The 21,853-nt window shown below is 42.8% G+C and overlaps 1 protein-coding gene across 4 annotated transcripts in view; it reads left to right on the top strand.

Moving 5' to 3' along the window:
• Nucleotides 1–5,656, top strand: part of Rbl1 (RB transcriptional corepressor like 1) — a 61,672-nt gene extending 56,016 nt beyond the window's left edge. For all 4 annotated transcript variants that reach the window (XM_058575449.1, XM_058575448.1, XM_046433712.2 and 1 more), the window contains 2 exons: nucleotides 738–902; nucleotides 3,189–5,656. In XM_058575449.1, coding sequence (XP_058431432.1) covers nucleotides 738–902; nucleotides 3,189–3,359 — 336 coding nt within the window. In that variant the 3' untranslated portion in view covers nucleotides 3,360–5,656. The remainder of the gene's footprint in view (nucleotides 1–737; nucleotides 903–3,188) is intronic.
• Nucleotides 5,657–21,853: the final 16,197 nt, after the last annotated feature.

Raw genomic sequence — 21,853 nt, 5'->3', positions numbered from 1 at the left:
TTTACATTTTATTACTAAATTAATAATTATAGTTATAGTTGGTGTATTTTGCTAAATAAGTATTGCATAGTTTAAAGCCTCACTGGTTCTTTATATAGTAGCATATTCACTGGCAATTAATTATAGAATGACTAGGAAATTAGTGAGTAAGGCTGTTATAGATCAGAGACCTGTGGTTTTATTGCTAAAAATTAGGTATACATATTGGCAAGGCTCAGTGGGAACAAGAAAATATTAAAACAATTAATTTGGGTACTTGGGTATTTTTTTTTCTGTTGCTTTTGGTTTCTCTTATTATATTGTGAGTTGAGTGTTTTTCTCAAAGGAAATAAGTAGGCCTGGATCTTTAATAAAGGTAATACTGAGAAATGTTTACATAGACCCCAGTTTGGGCAGTAACAGTTGGACTGAGGAAGTGTTACCATTGTTTAGGCTGAGGTAGCTCCAGAAGACCAGGCATGGGCTATAAAAAAGAAAGCTCTAGCTGGGCGTGATGGCACACCTGTAATCCCAGCCACTTGGGAAGCTGAGGCAGGAGGATCACAAGTTCAAAGCCAGCCTTAGCAACTTAGCAAGACCCTGTCTGTCTCAAAATAAAAATAAAAAGGGCTGGGGATGTGACTCAGTGATAAAGCACCCTTGGGTTCAATCCCCAGTACAAAAAAAAAACAAAAACAAAGGTGAGTTCAAAACAAGAAAAAAAAAATTTTTTTAATCTGATTTTTGGGTTACTTTAGATGGATGCTCCACCACTCTCTCCTTTTCCACATATTAAGCAACAACCTGGTTCACCACGCCGAATTTCTCAGCAGCATTCCATTTATGTTTCACCACACAAGAATGGGTCAGGCCTTACACCAAGGAGTGCTCTGCTGTACAAGTTCAATGGCAGTCCTTCTAAGGTAAGGTGCACAGAGACTTCACTCCAAAACAACTTAAGTGAGTGTACTTGTTAAAATTGGATTTCAGGGCTAGTGTCATGGCTCAGTGGTAGAGCGCTTGCCTAGCACATGTGAAGCACTGGGTTCGATCCCCAAAAGCACATTTAAAAAAAAAAATGGATTTCAAGCTAAGATTGTCATATAACTTTGCCAGAAAAGTTGGATTTCTAGTAACTTTACCCCCCAAAAAAATTAATAATAATAATAATAATGGCTTTCAAATTATCAGTCAGTAATCATTGATTCTGGTTTTGTCTTTTTTGTAAAGTTACTACTGATAAAATATCAACTGCTCCAGCTTGGCGAGGTAGTGCACGCCTGTTATCCCAGGGGTTCAGTAGGCTGAGACAGGAGGATCACAAGTTCAAAGCCAGCCTTAGCAAAAGTGAGGCACTAAGCGACTCAGTGAGGCCCTGTCCCTAAATAAAATACACAACAGGACTGGAGATGTGGCTTAGTGGCTAAGTGCCCCTGAGTTCAATCCCCAGTACCAAAAAAATGTGTGTGTGTGTGTGTGTATATATATATATATATATACTGTTAACTATAGCATGTTTTCTGTAATAAGAACAGTATATTCAGGGGGCAGGGGTGCAATACAGTAGTGTAGTGCTTCCTAGCAGGCATGAGACTCTGGGTCTAGCACTGAAAAAAAGGAAGTAAAAAGGAGCAGTATATTCTGTTGAATATACTGCTATATCTATTGATCTATTGCTTTGGTGTGTTAAAAGAGTTCACTTCAAAAGTCCCATGGATATCCCTGTTCAAGAAGAGATCAGGAAGGCAGCATCTACAAGTGATCAGACATGGGGGGAGTGTGTGTGTGTGTGTGTGTGTGTGTTTGAGTTTGAGACACAATCTCACTATATCCAGGCTGGCCTTGAACTTCGGGATTTAAGTGATCCTCCTACCTCAATCTCTGAGTAGTTGGAACTGCAGCACATTCCTCGTTGGTGAATCTTAAGTTTAAAGGACTAGGAATGCACTTTCAAGTGCATTTGATGGATGACAACCACCATAGTGAAAAGTCTGAAAACAAGGGCCTCCTCTTATGTACACTCTTATGAAAATATTATCTTCATCTTCATTTCCATACAGTGATGAATAGGGATATATATGATTGGCATTTTCAGATATATCTTGGGCTGTCAAGAAGATATATTCAGTATGTCTCCAGAAGACAGATCAGTATTGACTGGAATAAATTCTTGGTCCAAATGCAATGGCAGCTCCTAAGCTCATTAATTTCCTATTCAGTTCCAACAGACACTTACTGAGTTATTACTATATTTGGCAAAGAAAGTTGACTAAGATACAGACCTGTACTTCTTCCTCGTAGAAATTGATTTCTATGTAGAAGAGATCCTTGCTTGTGATCAAGGGTTGGACTAGTTGATTTCTTTCTTTCTTTCTTTTTTTTAAAATTTTTTTTTTGTAACTTCATTTTATTTATTTACTTTATGTGGTGCTGAGGATCAAACCTATTGCCACCCATGCTAGGCAAGCACTCTACCACTGAGCTACAGCACCAGCCCTGGACCAGTTGATTTCTGAGGTGGTGATTCCGAAACCATGAGTCAGAATCACCTGGGAAACTGGTTGAACTCAAAAACCTGTCTCACAGACCTCCTGAAAAACAAAACACTAGCAGGCAGTTCTGAGACTCTAACTATTACACACTTCCAAGATGACTGTGATGCACATCTTTCAGGAGTCACTTCTCAGTCCTTGCTACTCAGGGTGGTTCATGAACCAGCAACATCAGCATCACTTGGGAACTTATTAGAAATAAAAAATCAGAGGCCCCAGCTAAATCTGAATCTGCATTTTAACAAGATTCCCAGATGATTAGTAACCATCTTAACCTTTGAAAAGCACTACTCTAAGGAAGAGGATCTCAAACTTTAGACAGCATCAAAATCACTGGAAGGGCCTATCAAAATATGGATTTCTAGAGGCCACCCCCAAAATGTCTGACTCAGAATCTGTATTCTTAATAAGTCCCCACATGCTTCTGCTGCTTTGGTCTGAGGACTGCTGTTATGAGAACTTCTGTTATGAGGTTCATCAACTTTTAAAATCACCCAAAAAATTAGTTCTAGCTATCCCTGTGAGGTTGGTCTAGATTCAAAAAATAATTTCTACGCCAATGTTTAGATTTGAGTAAAAGAGGGTAGGAAAAAGCAGTTTTTGTTAGTATTTCCCTACCCCACTCCTTTCATTCACACGTTCTCTACTTTTGCATAGAGTTTGAAAGACATCAACAACATGATAAGGCAAGGTGACCAGAGAACCAAGAAGCGAGCAATAGCCATCAGTGGAGATGCAGAATCACCTGCCAAACGCCTCTGCCAAGAAAATGATGATGTTTTACTCAAACGACTGCAGGATGTTGTCAGTGAAAGAGCAAACCACTAGCAGTGTTCCTGTTACTGATGAAAGCACTTTTCAGGTTGTTTTGCAGGAAGTTGGGGCTTTCTGCCTTGTAAATGATAAATATCACTGGGTTACATGAAAAATTGCACCAAAATTAAGTGCTTTTTAAAAAGTTTTTTTCCAGAACGTTGACAGGTATATTTTTAGTTGGATTGGAAAGGAATGTTTCAAGTGCCTTGTTACATATTAATAGTCATAGGATTTTTTAGGTGTTTGTTCCTCCAAGTTAGTTTTTAAGATGAAGTAAAGAGAAACCTCATCATTGTTTAGATTTCTTTTAAAAATAATCGAATGTTGCCAGGCATGGTAGTGCATGCCTGTAATTCCAGCAGCTTGGGAGGCCGAGGTAGAAGGATCATGAGTTCAAAGCCAGCTTTAGCAACTCAGAGAGACCCTGTCTCCAAATAAAATATTTTAAGAAGGGCTGGGGATATAGCTCAAATGGTAAAGTCCCCCTGGATTCAATCCCTGGTACTAAATAATAATAATGACAATAATAATCAAATGTTTCAAGGCAGAGTGGTACACACCAATTTTCCTGACTCTGGAAGTTGAGGCAGGAGTTGGAGGCTAGCCTTAGCAACTAGACCTTATCTCAAAATAAAAAATAATAATAATTTTAAAAGGGACTGAGAATGTAGCTCAAAGGTAGAACATCCCTAGTTTCCATCCCCAGTACCAGAAGAAAAAAAAAAAATTTATGTCTCCTCTGTGCTTTGTAATATGAGCATAAATAATCTATTTTTGGTAAGTATGCGTTTAGATATTTGTATTTTCAATTTACTATTGAAGGCAGGGATTGATTCCCATAGTACATGGGCCAAGGCTGATGCAGCAGCAGCCTTTCTCTGGCCCTCTATGGTAACTATGCATCCAGGTGCCACTGCCATTCTGAATTGTCTGGGTGCCTTGTGTTGTTCTGTCCTTGAGCATAAGCAGCTTGGTACCTGAGCCCCTGCCCTGCCCCCAGTGCTTGCTTTCCAGTCCTGACCCCTCTGAGCTCATTGTTACAACCCAGTGAAAGAGGCTCTTGCTCCTTTTCTAAACTAGTATCATTATTCTTTTTATGACATTAACTTAATGATTGTGTTGTCATGTAATTCAAAATAGGAAACTGCTTCTCAAGCCAGTAGAATAAAATTCTAATTACTCTTATTAAAAACTAAATTTCCTTAGTAAGATAGCATCTTGAGCTGGGTGCAGCGGAACATCCCTATGACCCCAGTGGCTTGGGAGGCTGAGGCAGGAGGATCCAGAATTCAAAGCCAGCCTCAGCAAAAGCTGGGCACTAAGCAATTCAGTGAGACCCTGTCTCTAAATAAAATACAAAAAGGGGATGGGGATGCGGCTCTGTGGTTGACTGCCCCTGAGTTCAGTGCCCAATATACCCCTACACCAAAAAAAGATAGCATCTTGATAATGTGTGATATACTATTTTCAAGGTTGTCATAAGATCAGTGGTTCTCTAAACTAATATTTGAAATCCTTTTCAAAACTCATTAAAATCATGTCATGTCTTATAATTCTAATGCAGATCAGTAAAACAGGTGCTTATTATTTCTCCCTCTTTGTTCTGAGTATTATTGGTATATCATGAGTTTGTTCTTAGGGTTTGACCACCAGGTCCCCCTGACAATGTTTTCCAGAACTAGAGGTACATCTTTCCAAAGAATCAAGTTTTCAACATTTACTTTTCCTAGTGTGTTTCCAGAATCTGGAAGAAAATGAATAAGCCATTTTTAATTTTTAGAAGATGTATTTTTAAACTACAAACCTTATTTTTTAAATGCCTGATGTTGGACTGGGCATGTAGCTCAATGATAGAGTGCTTGTCTAACATTCCTGAGGTTCTGGGTTCCACCCCGAGCATTGTGGGGAAAAAAGCATAATGCTTCACCTCGATAACCCTTGCTAATTTGAATTAGTCCAAGATTTGGCTGTCCATTAGGAATTTATTATCAGCAATTTTATTTTTAAATTCTAAGAAGAAAAGGGATTTTGGTCACATTTTCCTTTTCTGAAAATTATAATCTCATTTTTTTGTGTAGTATCTACACTTTTATAAGTCAGATAATAAAGTTTGTATCCTTGTACATATTTTTATGTAACTGTAACTATTGTATTATTTTCACTTTCATTATTATGCAAAATATAAATGAGTATTTGTACATTAACTATGTAAGAAACTCTGGACATGTTTCTATCAGTTTCAGGACTTAGTATCAATGTACATAAAATGGTTAATAAAAACTGAAAATTTTGAGATTATTGAAAAAGAACTGTACTTCTCTTTTCTGTATAACTAAAATATGTGTGTACACCTCTAAAATCTGTCTTTTAAAATATCTACTGTGTATATTTTAAGTTAGTACAACCAGGCACATGCCTCTAATCCCAGCAATTCAGTAGACCGAGGCAGGAAGACTGCAAATTTGAAACCAGCCCCAGCAACTTAGCCAGACCTCAGCAATTCAGGGTGAACCTGGGTCAAAATAAAAAGAACTAGGAATGTAGCTCACTAGTAAAGTGCCCCTGGGCTCAGTTCCACTACCAAAAAAACCCAGTTACTTAGTACATCTTAAAAGTTAATGTTTCTAGTGGTTTCTAGGGTCCAGAGGGAGACGGTGGACTAAATCCTTAATGGGTACAGGATTATCTTTGAGGTTAATGAGATTATTTCAGAACTTAATATTGTTGCATAATTTTGTGAATTCATTCACTGTCACTGAATTGTATACTTTAAAATGGTTAATTTTATGTTTTGTGTATGTCATCCTAGTTTTTTTAAAACACTTGCATATGAATAACATGATTATTTTAAGGCCTTGGAATGAATATGTTGGCCAAGTTATATTGAATTAAGGAAGAGGTTCATTTCTCTCTTAAGAATGCTTTCAGACATATTTATCCCCATGAGACCCACATCTTAAAATTTTTTTTCTGATTAAGATTTTTTAGGAATCATACACTTGGCAATCATCCTGCTCCAGCTTCCCAGATTGATGGGAGTACGGGCCTGTGCCAATGCAGCCGGATTTTAAATTTTTAATGCACTTAGATTATACTGAATTTTAAAAGAAATTAAGATAACATTCAGCCAGGCTTGGTGGCACATTCCCGTAATCCCAGCAACTGGAGAGGCCAAGGCAAGAGAATCACAAGTTTGAGGCCAGCCTTAGGCAGCTTAACATGGCTCTGTCTCTATGTAGCTCTGTGTTAGAGCACTTTCCTAGCATGTGTGAGACCCTGGGTCCATTCACGGCACCACACACACAAAAAATAAGTACTAATTATTTTAATTTTGTTCCTTAAAGTGCTTTCACTAAATCCACAAGCATTTTTTCGCTGCCTACTGCTCTGACTGGCTCTCTAAGTAAAGATGAACCAGACATAGTTGCTGTCCTCAAGATTCCGTATTTGTAGCTCATTAGTTTAATGAGTTCAGAATGGTAATGCAGCTGAATGAAAAGAGCGGAAGTATTAGCACTTTGCTTGGACAAGCGTGTCAGAGAAATCTGTAAAGAGATTATGTGGTAATTTACTTCTTATGGATGAGTAACTGCCAAAGCAGTAAATGTATTTAAAACAGAAAGCAAAACCTATAGAAAAGACCAGAGGCAGCCAGTCATAGTGGCAGGGTGGCACACTCCTGTAATCCCAGCTACTTGGGAGGCTGAGGCAGGAGGATTACGAGTTCAAAGCCAGCCTTAACAATTTAGCCTATTTTACATAGACTTTGATCAGTGCTTTTGGTGCTGTTCTCAATGCCTGTTTGACATAGATTTTGATCAATGCTCATCATATCCAATACCTATATAAACCCCTAAGCTAGCACATTAAAATATATCCTGCCTTAGTTTCTCAGCAGGCCCCAGCTCTGTAACAAAGTGACATCAGGATCAGTGTTACAGGCCTGTAATCTCAAGTGACTTGGGACGCTAAAGTAGGAGGATTGCAAGTTGAAGGCCAGCCTCAGCAATTTAGCAATACTCTGCTTCAATATAAAAGATTTAAAAACAACTAGGGATGTAGCTCAGTGGTAAAGTACCCCTCGGTTCAATCCCTGGTTTAAAAAAAAAAAAAAAATTTTTTTTTTTTTTTAAGAGAAACTTTTAGAAAACTAGGGCCTTCTGAGAAACTGAGGCAGCCAGAAGACCGGACCCCCTCTTCAAACTTCCAATTCTTGTGACTAAGAAAGATTTCAGACAGGTCACTCAGAGTAATAGGCATGAGTTTATTAAAGGAAAAGGGAAAGGGGACACTCTTCAAGGGAGAGTGGGTCTTTTCAGAGAGGAAATGGACAATGTGCCTCTCCTGCACTTGTTTTCTTGGCGATCCCAGAGAAGTTTCTCCGGAGTCCTGCCCAGGTCCACCTCTTGATTTGTGACTAACTGCAGGGTGAATCAGACATTCAAGTCCCCACTGCCATGGCAACTCTAGGTTACCTTGGCCCATGCTGACCAATTCTAATTGGATTCTTAAACATACATTCTTACAGATTTTATGGTTAGGGGGAACTATCCTAATAGAATCTGGTCTATAAAACGGGTCACAAAGTCTCTCCCTTCTAAGTAACTTTGAGTTCCTTCCTCTTATTAATGTTTTTTTTCCTGCCTGCATTTTCTTGCAGATAACAGGTTATTTTGATACCAGTTACTCAAGAAACACCAAGGCAGGGCTGGGGGTGTGGCTCAAGCGGTAACGCACTCGCCTGGCATGCGTGGGGCGCTGGGTTCGATCCTCAGCACCACATTAAAAAAAAAAAAAAAAAGATGTTGTGTCCACCAAAAACTAAAAAAATAAATACTAAAAAAATTCTCTCTCAAAAAAAAAAAAAAAAGGCAAAAGGCAAGCATAGAAATTGTTTTATTTAAGAAAGAGACAGAACAAAGTGAGCAGATTTCTCCACAGAGAAGTCAGGGCTCAGAACTGCTTGCCTGTGGGAGGGGGTATACCCCTTTTATAGATCTCAGATTTCCTTTGCCCTCCCCACATCCTTTTTATACCCCAAAGAGCAGCCCTAGCTGGTTGGGGGGGGGGGGTTGGAAGGGAGGGTGCTGGAGTACAAGATTGAGGTGTCAGCAACCCATTTCCTTTTTCTTCAGCTACCTGTCCTTTGTCCCTGTCTCAGTGTGCTGAGGAATGTGACATATCCTGTCCACTTAGGCCTGGTAGGGCTACAGGCAAATTGCTTTTTGTCAAAGAAAACATGTAGGGTCAGCACAGCGGGCCCATTTTAGAGAATTATTTTCTTAACTTCGTTTTTCCCATTATCCTCATCTGTCTGTCCCCTAACAACCATTACCACAGAAGGTCACCCAATTCAGGGAACATGGGGAAAAGCTTTGTAAGGCTTTCTAGAATCAGTAGTACTACTTTCCACATGGAGTAATCAATGCACATGTGCGGTTATTTGACAACAGTGGCAATCTCTTCACACATTAGAGGAGAAAATGCCCTTTAGGTTTCAGATCCTATATTTAGGCAGCACTCCCCTCAAATTTCCCTCTGGTGAGGGCTTATTAATTGTTACAGGTTCAATCTGAGGTCTGAGGCACCCTGTTAGCACAAAAGGACCTGGCCTCACCCAAACTTCACGGATTAGCCGTTTATTCAGAAACAAAGTTTCATGCAGGAATGGTAGAAAATGAGCCACTGGACAAAGGAGGGGACTAGGCTTATATAGGTTACACTGAGAGGTGACTTAATTGATGAATGTGTCAGTTTGGGCACTCAGGAATTTAGGGCTTTTTTTTTTTTTTTTTTCCTGGGCAAGGTGAAGGGTCGGGGCTCAGCAGCCAGCATCTGGAAAGAATTTATTTGGGGAGAGATCAATGCTTAAGTCTTTTCCCAGAGACTCATTCTAGGTTTGATGGACACCTTCTCTCCAGGGCTTCTTTTTTCACTGGGAAAGAACGTATTGGGAAAGGATCAATGCTATCCATGTATGGCTTTCTTTTTCACTCCGATTTTCCAGCCCACACTATTTTGGGGTTTGTCATTTTCCATATCTAATAAAGCCCCCAAAAGATCCTGTGTTAATTCAGGAATGTTGAAGGTGAAATTATTGGATTGTAAGAAAGAGCTATAAACTAATCAATTCATGCTAGTTTGAATCAAGCAGTGGGCCCGCTGTGCTGACCCTACATATTTTCTTTGCAAAAAAGGGAGTTTCCTGGAAGCTTTTGCCCAGGTTTACTGTGAGAATTGGGAGGAGGAAGCAGAGCTGAAGGATTTTTAAACATCACAGTTTGGGACCGGAAAAGTGCATGTAAATTTGGGGCCAAGGAAGGTGTAGTTAGATACCTTAGCACAACTGAAGAGAAGTTAGTAATTCACACAGTGACAATGGGAAAGATGTCTTGAGGGCATCTCAGAAATTGGCAGGAGCACATTCATTGCAGTCTCAAGGGTGTGGAAGGGGAGACTCTTTGAGAAGAGGAGGCCCCCTGCTTGCAGGGGGCCAAGGAAGGTGTTCCCCCTGCTCAGGCACTGGAGGCCTTCTCAGCCTGAGTCTGTCAGGTGGTAGCTAACAAAGAGCATGGAATGCACAGTAAGTGTCCTTTAAATTACTTCAGGGTCCTTCTTTAAACTATCTTGAGAAATCAAATGGTGGCAGTTCATCTGTAGAAAGCAAACAAAAGCAAGGGAGCTATTTGTAAAACATTTCAAGAGAAAAGCATTAATGGGACTAACCCTTGACAGGGTGCACTGATGTTGATGTGAAGTTAGGATTATCGCTCTAAGTGCCTCCAGTTGTCTGGGAAGGAAGAGTCTTTTAGTAGCGCAGGTGCACTAAGGTAACTTCTGACCAGCTATTGACCCCAGAGCCCCCATTAACACGGGATTGACTTGTACATGAAGCCACCCTAAATAGGATGGCCATAGAGGACCAACTAAGGTCAAAAACTCCATGGCCTAAGGCTGGGGACCTAGCTGGATGGTGGTGTGCTTGCCTCACATGCAATCAATCCCCAGCACCCAAAAAAAAAAAAAAAAAAACCCTCCATGGCCTGACACCTGACATGAAGGAGTTGAACACCAGGTTGGCAAAGAATACAGAAGATGTTCCCCAGCTCTCCTGGTAAACATCAAGCAGTAATAAATTGTCTCCTTTGTCTTCTTCCTGGAGTCCACTCTCTCTGTCTCTCTTGAGAGTGCCTCTGCTTAAGCCTCATTTTGCTTTTACTTTAGTTTCACCTGTAATAAAGTTCTCTTGCATGACTTTTGGTGTCTGACTTTAAATTTTCTTTCGTCAGAACACAAAAACAGAGGTTTGGAGTTTCAGGTCCCTGCTTTCATTCAGGTCGTTGGCGGTGAGTTAGGAACAAAGCACCAAGCAGCCCGCGCACCATAGAAACATCAATCAGGCGCCGCCAGAATCGCCTGTCAATCAGCGGAATCTCCTGGACAATCCTGGAGTTCAGCCAGCTCCCCCGGCCAACTCCAGCAGGACAAGGGACTCTAAAAACACCTTTTCCTGTCCCAAGCCCTTCCCTTCCTGCTGTAAACCCTATAAAAGTCCAGTCCTGTCAAGCTCCCACACGGTTTCTCCTCAGACCCTTCTCCTGTCAACTCTGCGGGTCTGATCGAGTTCCGCCCAGGAGTGATATCTCAATAAAGCCTCTCGTTCAGCGGCCTTTTTAAATCTGCCTCCTTTGGTCACCGCCTGTTGCCTGACCTCACACTTTCCTGTGACAGGTCCAGGGTGGCCTGACTACTGGTCCAGCTGGCGGCAGACCTTGGCATCATCCATATGAGCAGGATGCTAGAGTCAGGGGGTCATGGACGTTCCCTTCCAGATTTCAAAGGAAGACCTGGGGGGCCAGGCAAAGTGTAGCAGGGTTGGCATCCAAGAGGGAGATGCGTAAAGCTGTGAAGCTGAAGCTGGAATGGAGACCCTAGGAATAAGAGGTGCCACAAGCACGGCCCGTCTGCTGAGGATAGCTGGTGGCTGTGGAGGGAGCCCCATGAAGAGCCCATGTGGACTGCAACCAGCAAGGCCAAAGGGGCAGAGCAGCCCAAGCCCTGTGGAGACAATATCTCCCTCCATCTGCCCCAGATGCCCAGAGTTGTAGCTACAAGTGTAATGCCAGGTTCATGAGACCCCGATAGACCTCCAGGAGCCGAATCTGATGCAATCACACAAGAGTCTTTATTGCAAGCTCGAGCCTGGACTCACAACTGTTTCCAATGCAGCAGTCCCGGGAGTGAGTCTCGGTCCTTTGTCCAGTGAGATTTTATAGGTTTTTGGGGATACCCTATCCGTCACAACACCACACAGCAAATCATTCCATACCGAGGGAAAGTCAAACAACAACTCTTAACATTGATTAGCACATTCACTGGCGGGAACAAGTTGGGTAGGGGTGATTGGTTAGTACAAGGGGGGGATTCCTTTGAACTGATTGGTTTAGGCCATGAGGGGTGTACATGCTAAACTACAATGTTTCCCAACATGTTATCAACCACCATAAACTACTTGGGGGTCATCTGGCATCCCAGATATTTTTCCTGTCTCATGCTGATTGGTGGTTGCTAGGGGGGTTGCTATGGGTCCTCACCTAGCCTAACTGAGTCAGGGACACCTGGCGCCGCAGATCTCTCCTGTTATTTACAGACAAACAACTCAGCAGGGTGGGTATGTACTTAGGAGTGCTCTGTGGGTTTTTCCAAGGACAAGGGTCATGCCCCTTTCCTTGGACAGGCCTTGAGGTAGAAGCTGCTGTTATTTATTTATTTTCAAAAATGGAGTCACATCAGTTTCTTACAAGAAATACTGGCCCTGCTGTTTTTCAGTCATACTTTGATCCCATCCCTTCTTTCTATGCCCCATTCCTCCCTTTGGAGTGGGAGTGTTTACCCTGTGCCATTGAGGTGGGGGAAAAGCAGCCCGAGTAGGTAAGAATGATGAAGTCTGATAATGAGAAAATTGGCTAACAATTGTTTTCAATCAGGAAGTCAACATGGGTAAAAATAATAAGGGTTAGGAGGGTGACGAATGTTTATCAATGAAAGAACGAAGGGTTGCCTGTGGTTATTTTTCAAGAAAAAATCAAAAAACTTCCGAGGTGGTCACCTTGGACCTCTCCACAGTCCAATCATTTCACCTCTGAACATTCCTGCATTAACACAGGAGCTTTGGAGACATACCTCATAGCCAAAGCATAACATTCCACCCTTGGGGCCCCAAAGCTCATGTTCATCTCACAGTGCAAAATGTATTTAGTTCATCTCCAAGAGTCTGCTTAGTCTTAACAGTTCTGGGTGCTGTTCAAAAGTCCAAGCTCAAAGTCTCATCTGAGACTTTCTGACTCCTAGGCTACTTTAGAGCTCCTAGGCACATATGCAGGGGAAAGAAGGAAAGAATGATTAATGACAGAGAGGTTCTGAGGGCTATAAAAAGGCAAATCACAGTGTTGGGGATATAGCTGAGTTGATAGAGTGCTTGCCTTGCACGCACTAAGACCCTGCTTTCAATCCCCAGCACCCAGGGAGCAGGAGAAGGTACGTCGCACCCCTCCCACAGGATTTTGGCTCTGAGGTCCCCTGCTCTCTGGAAGAGTCTGTTCTCTATCACTTTTTTTTTTTTATTTTTTTAGTTGTAGTCAGACACAATACCTTTATTTCATTAATTTATTTTTATGTGGTGCCAAGGATCGAATCCAGCGCCTCCAAAGTGCTAGGCGAGTGCTCCACCTCTGAGTCCTAGTCCCAGTCTCCTCTATCAGTTTCTTGAATCAGTCTTGCTATGCTTGCTTGCCTTGTCGTTCTCAAACATCGGGAAACACAAACTCCATCCCTGTCTCCACAAGAACCCTATCAGCATTGTGTATCAGATACATGTAATTTACTTTTGATCTTTACAATGGTTCTACAAGCAAGAGTTTACCTTGGGTCTCAGATGAGACTTTGAGCTTGGACTTTTGAACAGCACCCGGAACTGTTAAGACTATGCAAACTCTTGAAGATGAACTAAATACATTTTGCACTGTGAGATGAACATGAGCTTTGGGGCCCCAAGGGTGGAATGTTATGCTTTGGCTATGAGGTATGTCTCCAAAGCTCCTGTGTTAATGCAGGAATGTTCGGAGGTGAGATGATTGGACTGTGAGAATTGTAACCTTATCAGTCCGTCCTAGTTTCTGTGGACTAACTGGGTGGTAACTGTAGGTAAATGGAGCATGATTGGAGGGAGTGGCTTGCTGGGGGAATACCCTAGAAAGGTTCATCTTCCCTGCAGTACTCTCCCCCTTTTTTCTTCTCTGCTTCCTGGTCAAAGCAGACCCCTCCACCCCACCCTTCTGCCTATGTTCTGCCTCACCTTGGGCTCAAAGCAATGGAGGCAGCCCCCCATAGACTAAACCTTTGAAACTGTGAGCCAAAATAAACTTCTCCTCCTCCAAGTTGTTCTTGTCAGGTATTTTGGTCAGAGCAAGGAAAAACCAACACATTAATTATATACATTACTAGGCCTATCCCCTCGAATCTCTGACTCAACAATGCACCCAGGTGTATTGGACAGCTGTCCATTACTCTAACAAATTCCTGAGATAGTCAACTTATAAAAGGAAAAAGGTTATTTTGGCTCATGGTTTCAGAGGTGCCCAGTCATGACCAATTGGCTGTATGGTTTGGGGCCTGTGACAAGATAGTACATTGTGGAGGTAGTACATAGCAGAGCAAAACTCTTCACTTCATGGCCAGAAAGTGAAAGAGAAAGGATCCCACCATCAAGGGAACACACCTAGTGACCTGAGACCACCTATTTTTTTGTGTGTGTGCTACTTATCAAACCCAATGCCGAGTGCCTTGCAGGTGCCAGGCAAATGCTCTGCTGCTGAGCTACACTGCCAGCAACCCTGGCCCCACATCTTAAAAGTTCCACAATCTCCCAATAGCACCACTCCAGGGACCAGATCTTCAATATATGGGCCTTTGGGAGACGTATCTGATCCAAACTCTAACACTAGGCTATTCATATCAGAGAAGCTTGGGAAATAACCTGTTCAGAGTTCAACAGAGTATAATGACCAAGGGTCTAGAGAGCAATATTCAAATATCCACCCTACTGTTGCTCCAACAAATCAAGTCAGTGCTAGGGATTGAAAACAGGGACTTCACAGGCTAAACAACTGCTCTACCACTGAGCAACATTGCTGAGAGCCATTGCCAAGTAGGTATGACGCATGGCATGACCCAGGTCATTTGCAGTGACATTGCATGTAAGGTGATCTTGCTCAAGGACCAGGGCGGATCCAGGTTTAGGGTGTATCCTGCTGGGATTAGGGAGTATCCTGCTGCCTCAGGTGCGCCCACTCCTTGAGTTCTCGGGGGATTCAGAGAGTATTTGGGATTCAGAGCCCGGTGGAGAGTGTGGATTTTGCCCAGAACGTGTTTGTAGAGTGCAGGTGTGAGTTCGGGAATAAAGAATTGCTGTTTGAATCTACAAGGCTGTGAGTAGCTCGTGATTTTGTGCCCAGCTAGACTGCGGCACAACATCCCAGTCCAATTATTTTCTACATGAGGAAAGTTCTGCAAATCTTGCTTCTTCTTTTTCTTTTCTTTCTTTCTTTCTTTTTTATTTTTGGTGTGTGTGTATGTGTAGGTACTAGAGATTGGACCCAGGGATACTCTACCACTGAACTACACCCCTGGCCCTTTTATATTAATTTATTTTGAGACTAAGGTGCCCAGGCTGGCCTTAAACTGGGATCCTCTTGTCTCAGGCTCCTGATTCACTGGGATTACAAGCATGTGTCACAGTGCCTAGCTTGCATTTTTACCACTGAACCACATCTCCACAAGCCTTTTTTTTTTTTTTTAATTTAGAGACAGAGTCTCGCTGAGTTGCTAAAGCTGGCTTTAAAGTCACAATCCTCCTTCCTGAGCCTCTGGGATTATAGTTGTGCACCATCCTGTCCAGATGCGAATCTCTTTTTTTAAAATATATATTTTTTAAATTTTTGATGGGCAAATATCTTTATTTTATTTATTCATTTATATGTGGTGCTGAGGATTGAACCCAGTACCTCACACATGCTAGGCAAGTGCTCTACCACTGAGCCACAACCCCAGCCCCCAGCTGCAAATCTTAAATTGTATAGTGTGATGAATTTTTCCAGATTTATTGAGGTATAGTTTACATATAATAAAATTTATCACCTTAAGTGTTCAGTTTATTGAATTTTAGTAATTATATGTAGTTGTATAACAACCACCAGAATGTATAGAACATTTCCATCACTCCAAAAAGGTTTCCTGTGCCCTTTGACTGCTTTCCCTGCCCTTCCAACATTCTGCCCACCACACGCCCAGGCAGTGATGGATCTGCTTTATGTTGCTATGATTTTTCCTTTTCTAGAATTTCATATAAATGCACACACACACAGTATGTAGTCTTTTGCGTATGAGTTCTTTCACTTGGTATATACTTTTTTTTTCTTAGATTTATCTATGTTGAATGTATATTTCTTTTTATCGCTGAGCAATTTTCCTTAATATGAATATAACACAATTTACTTATTTACCAGTTGATGGACCAACTTGGGGTTATGAATAATTATGAACATTTGCATGCATTCTTTGAACACATATTTTTATTTCCCTTTAATTTCTTAGGAGTTAAAATTCTCGGTCAAAAAAATAGGTGTCCGTTTAACTTCATAAGATATTGCTATATTCTTTTCCAAAGTGACTATGCTATTTTGTATTCCCACAAAAAAAATGTAAAAGTTACACTTGCCCCCATCAAGATTACCACTTTTTTTTGGGGGGGGGGGATGGGGGGTCTCACTATTGTTGCCCAAATTTGCTTCAAATTCCTGGTCTCAAGCTATCCTCCTGCCTCAGCCTCCCAAGTAGCTGGGATCACAGGAACATGTCGCTTCATGGGGCAAAAACATCTTAAACATTACCATGTCTCTTTGTCTACTGTATCTTGCAATATAAACACACTATGTTTGTTATTGCAAATTCACATTTAAAGACAAATCTTCCAGGCCGGGGATGTGGCTCAAGCGGTAGCGCGCTCGCCTGGCATGCGCGCGGCTCAGGTTCGATCCTCAGCACCACATACCAACAAAGATGTTGTGTCCGCCGAAAATTAAAAAAAAATAAATAAATAAAAAAAAAGACAAATCTTCCAGTCTCACCTAGGTTACTGGTTTTAAGAAACTGTAGAAATACTGATGTGGAAAAAAAGAAAGCAAGAAAGAAACTGTAGAAATTCTGAAACTATTTCCATTACTTTCTGAATCACAGTGATTAAGACATTCCCAAAGCACAGAAATGCCTTCAAGACCTTCTCCTTGAGATAAGGGTAAAGAGAAGGACCAATATTCAAACAAATATGTAACTTTTTACCTCCACCTGCATAGCTGACCCCATCTCCTTCAAGTTTCTGCTCAAATGTCACCTTTTCAAAGACCAGTCCAGACCACCCCCATGCATTTGAATCAATAAGTGTTGTGTGAATAACAGAGTACTTAGAGAAACAGACATGTATATGTGATACTTTATTTTGCTGGAATTCCAAGGTTAACATGCCAGCAAGTAGGGGTGTAGCTCAGTGACAGAGCAGTTGCCTAGCTTGCACAAGGCTCTGGGTTCCATCCCCAGCAAACCCCCACCCCCACCAAAAAATGCCAGTAATTTTGTTTCAGGTGAGGCATGCCTCTCAGATTTCAGATTTCTCTCTCTCTCTCCTGGATCCTGGGGATCAAACTCAGGAACTCTTGCATGCTAGGCAAGCACTCTACCACCAAGATAAATCCCCAACCCTTTTTATTTTATTTTGAGACAGGGTCTCCCTGAGTTGCTGAGGCTAGCCTTGAACTTGTGATCCTCTTGCCTTGGTCTCCCTAGTAGCTGGGATTCCAGGCGTGTGCCACCACACTCAGCTCTGATGAGGCCTCCCTGCCTGGCTTGCAGATAGTTGCCTTCTCACTGTGTACTCCCATGACCCTTCCCATGACCTTGTGTGAGTGGAAAGAGAAAGATTTCTGGTGTCTCTTATAAGGATACCCATCCTCTGGCAGATTCGTGTCCTATCCTTATTGTCACTGGACAGCAATCTAAGGAGTTCTGCTGGCAGCTGGAAGTTTGCTGGGGCCCCAGCAAACTTCCAGCTGCCAGCAGAGTTCCAAGAGCCATGGGTTCTTAACTTGGCCCTGTGGGTTACTAACCCCAGGATGCATCAGAAGCAAGGTATAAGCAAAGATTATTAAAGGACAGCAAAGGTATACACACCCTGAAGGCAGCCTGCAGGCATCTCTCATCTCTTAGAGAAGGCAAGTGATACATGTACCCAGGGTTGAGCCCTCTGATTATACATGGTTTTCCTGGGCAGAAACGGACATGTTCACAGGGAAGCTTCCTTTGAAAATCAAATCCCATGTCAATCATTTGATACTTGGTGCTCAGAATGTTTCCTTTTGGTTAAGCAGTCTAACCATAAATCAGTTGTGAGCACATTGAATCTGGGGGTGTTTAAAGTAATTGAGGTTTTTCTTCCTAGTTGATCTGGTACAAGCATGCACAGGTTTTGCTCATCTAACTAAAGAGGCTACCATGGCTGGGTCACGCACATAAATCAGGGTTTTCATGTACTTTCTTTCTCTCTCCCCAAGGGTTCACCTATCTCATTATGACTTCATTTAACCTTAATTACCTCTTTAAAGAAATGATTTTCAACTACAGTCACGCTCACTCCCAGGGAGTGAGTCCCGGTCCTTTGTTCAGTGAGATTTTATAGGTTTTGGGGGGGATATTCTATGTGTCACAATATCACACAGCAAATCATTCCATACCACGGGAAAATCAAACAACAACTCTTAACATTGATTAGCACATTCACTGGCAGGAACAAGTTAGTAGGGGTGATTGGTTAGTACAAGAGGGGGTTTCCTTTGAACTGATTAGTTTAGTCCATGAGGGGTGTACGTGCTAAACTGTAAGGAATGGTGGAAAAGCTCCATAAACTCAACAAGCCAAAACAACCGTTTACCTGTCCGAGATTTTATTAGCAGGACCATAGTGGCCAGTCGCAGAAGAGGAGGAGGTTGAGAGAGAGACAGAGGGAGAGAGAGAGAGAGAGAGAGAGAGATGAGAGAGAGGAGAGGGGGAAGAGAGAGAGAAGAGAGGGGAGAGTAAGAGAGGGGAGAGGGAGAGGGGAGAGGGAGAGGGGAGAGGGAGAGGGGAGAGGGAGAGAGTAAGAGAGCAAGCACAAACAGGGTGTTGATATTTATGGGCTCAACGCAGGATGAGGAGGAGCAAGGCCAGTGGGTTGATACTTCTTCATTGGCTGAGAGTTCACGCCACTTCAGGGATTGGAGGTGCGACATTCAAAGTTCACACCATTCATAGGGATTGGAGGTGATGGTTCGCGTGCCATTCAGTGCGTCATGGACCTGAGCTCCCGAAAGAGAAGCGCTTTGGGCGCCATCTTTACCAATACTCCTGAGCTCCTGGAAGAGAAGCACTCCAGGCTCTATCGTTACCAACATACCTCCCTTTGTTTTGGTTTGGGGGCGTCGTACTCAATGTGGCTACTTCCTGCTGAGTAGGGGCATCATTTAGAGGGAGGGAGGTTGGTCAGTTGGTTGGAGAAGAAGGGCCAGGAGGCCCCATATCCATGCACTGAAGGCATGGATTCCCTCCGGGGAGAAGTCCATGAACGTGCCCTGCAACTATGAAAAGAAACAGCATTAATTTCTGCCATGTTGTCCAGTCTGTAGGGCTGGTAGAAAAAGCCTATGCCCAGGAGAAGGCAGATTAGAATATATAAAGCTGAAAACCAAGGGCTTATTTTTTTGGCATGGTGAGGTAGAGATGGCCCTTTGGTGGAGCTGTCATTTGGTATCTTCATCTTTCAGCACTTGGTGGAGGTTTCTTGGGATGAGTGGATGTGAGTGGATGTGTTGGCAAGTAGCTGATAATCCCTGAGGAGGAGCTGATTGAAAGTTTGGTTAGAGGGCTGGGGGTGTGGCTCAAGCAGTAACGCACTCGCCTGGCATGTGCGGGGCACTGGGTTCGATCCTCAGCACCATATAAAATAAAAAATAAAGATGGTGTGTCTGCCGAAAACTGAAAAATAAATTTAAAAAAAGAAAGTTTGGTTAGAGATTTTGTTAATTTGTCCTTGAAGGAATTTTTAAAATGCAAGGAAGGAAGGCACAGAATAAAAAGATCAACTAGAGGTCCCAGTATCGGGAGAATCCAGCGGCTGATGGGGTTTGTGAAGAGGTCCCAATAGGATTGTTGTGCCAATTGCTGATTTCTAAAAAGGGTGTGGGTGTACTGTGTTGCTGTGGGTTCCTAGATCCTATCAGGAGGTCCATTCTTATGTATGTTCTTCTCCGGAATGGGATGAAGGGTGGTGCGTGATTGTGAAAAACTGAGCTTGAGAGGGTTATCTGGGGGTATCTCACAGGTAAATCTGGGTGATTGTGGGGGTCCTGCAAGGTTGGGAGCTGTGGTGGGATTGTCCTCTGGAGGGCTTGTCGCTGGTTTTAACCTAGAAATATGAATCCAGGGGGTTAGTTTCTTTCCTTCCTGTTGGAGTTTTGCAGGATTGGGTGTACACAGGACTACCTGTAATGGCCCTTCCCATTTTGGGGTTCGGGGGATCTTTCCCCTGGGGAAGAAAAGTAGACCCATTCTCCTGGTTTGAGTGGAAAGGAAGCAACTGAGTTCTTTGGATCCGGAAGCAACAAATCTTGTTGCTTCCATAGCTCAGAGCGTATAAGGAAGAAGAGGAGAAGAGCATATTGGTTGCGGAGGGGCCAAGGCTCTTGTGAGATTGATGGGGGGGGGGGGAGAAGGGGATGACCATACATTATCTCAAAGGGGAAGTCAAGGGATGGCTTTTTTGGTAAAGCCCTCATGTGTAGTAGGGCAAGAGAGAGGAGTTTAACCCAATCTAAATGAGTCTCTAAAGATAGTTTCGTTATGATGTCTTTCATTGTGTGGTTAGCTCGCTCAACCTTACCTGAGGCTTAGGGGTGATAGGGACAATGAAAGTGCCATGGGATGGACAATGTCTTTGCCACATTCTGGGTTACTTGAGACAAACTCAGGCCCGTTGTCAGATTGGATTGAAGCGGGCATCCCAAACCGAGGGATTACTTCAGTTAGGAGGATGTTAGCAACTGTGGTAGCCTGCTTATTTGAAGTGGGGAAGGCCTCTACCCAGTAGAGAATATGTCTATTAAAACTAGTATGTATTTGAAGTTTTTTACTCTGGGCATGTTGGTAAAGTCGATTTGCCGATCTGCCCCGGGAATATGGCTCCTAGCCTGTTGAGAAGGGAAGGTTCCGGGTTTTTTATTGGAATTCACTCTTTTGCATATCTGGCATGAGGCTGTGATTTGCAGTATCACTTCTTTATCTTGAGGAGTCAGAGTAAAGAAAGAGTGGAGAAAGGCTTTGAGAGTCTGCGGACTGGTGTGGAAAATGGAGTGGAGGTAAGTAAAGAGGGCGTGTTTAGGTGAGTCTCCATTATTGGGTAATGATGGAGGGTACTGGCAATGAGAGATCCCGTGGGGTCTGAAAGAACGGCTGACCTGGCTGCCTGATCTGCCTTTGAATCCCCCTGTGTGATGGGGGATGAGTCATTTTGGTGTGATCTGCAATGGACAACTCCGAATTTTTTAGGAAGCTGGGAGGCTTGTAGTAGCTGGGTGATGTATGTGGAGTTGGTTAGAGGTGCCCTTTGAGTTCAGGAGACCTCTCTCCTTCCAAATTGCTGCATGAGATAAGAGAATGTGGAAAACATATTTGGAATCAGTGTAAAGCATGAGATTTTTTTCCCCGCTGCCAATTCGCAGGCTCGCGTTGCAGCTACGAGCTCAGCCTGTTGGTTGGTGGTATTTGCAGGCAGGGGATTGGCTTCTATTACTTGTGATAGGGACATTATGGCATATCCAGCTTTTCTGATCCCCTCATGCATAAAGGAGCTGCCATCAGTGAACCAGGTGTAATCAGGTTGGTCTAGAGGTCCCTCAGTGATATTAATTGGGCATGGGAGGAAGTTTTCTAGAATTTTCCTTCATTTATGTATTGGGGACTGTGTTTGACCTTGAGCCTGAATGGGTAACAGAGTTGCCGGGTTGAGAGGGGCGCAGGTTTGGAAGGACACGGAGGACTCGTAGAGGAAAGAGACCAAGAGAGAGAGAATTCGACAGGGAGGGAGGGCTTGCAGTCCTTTGTATGTTAGCAAGTCCTTGAGGTGATGAGGAGAGGTGACAGTGATTTGGGCTCCAAAGTAAGCTTTTGCGGTTCCTTTAATAAAACATAGAAGGCCACTAGGGCGCGGAGACAAGGAGCCCATCCCAGGACAGTTGGATCTAACTATTTCGAAAGGTATGCCACCGGAGCGAAAGTGGGCCCATACATTTGTCCCAGCACCCCCAAGCCTTGCCCTTTGTTTTCATGAACATAGAGAATAAAAGGCCTATTAACTTCTGGCAGGTGTA

The sequence above is a fragment of the Marmota monax genome, unplaced genomic scaffold (genome assembly GCF_021218885.2).
Source record: "Marmota monax isolate L192 unplaced genomic scaffold, Marmota_monax_Labrador192_F-V1.1 WCK01_AAM20220418_F8-fsc00014, whole genome shotgun sequence".
In the NCBI taxonomy this organism is placed as follows: Eukaryota; Metazoa; Chordata; class Mammalia; order Rodentia; family Sciuridae; genus Marmota; species Marmota monax.
The sequence above is the reverse complement of the archived record's forward strand: the minus strand, read 5'-3'. Positions and strand labels throughout refer to the sequence as shown.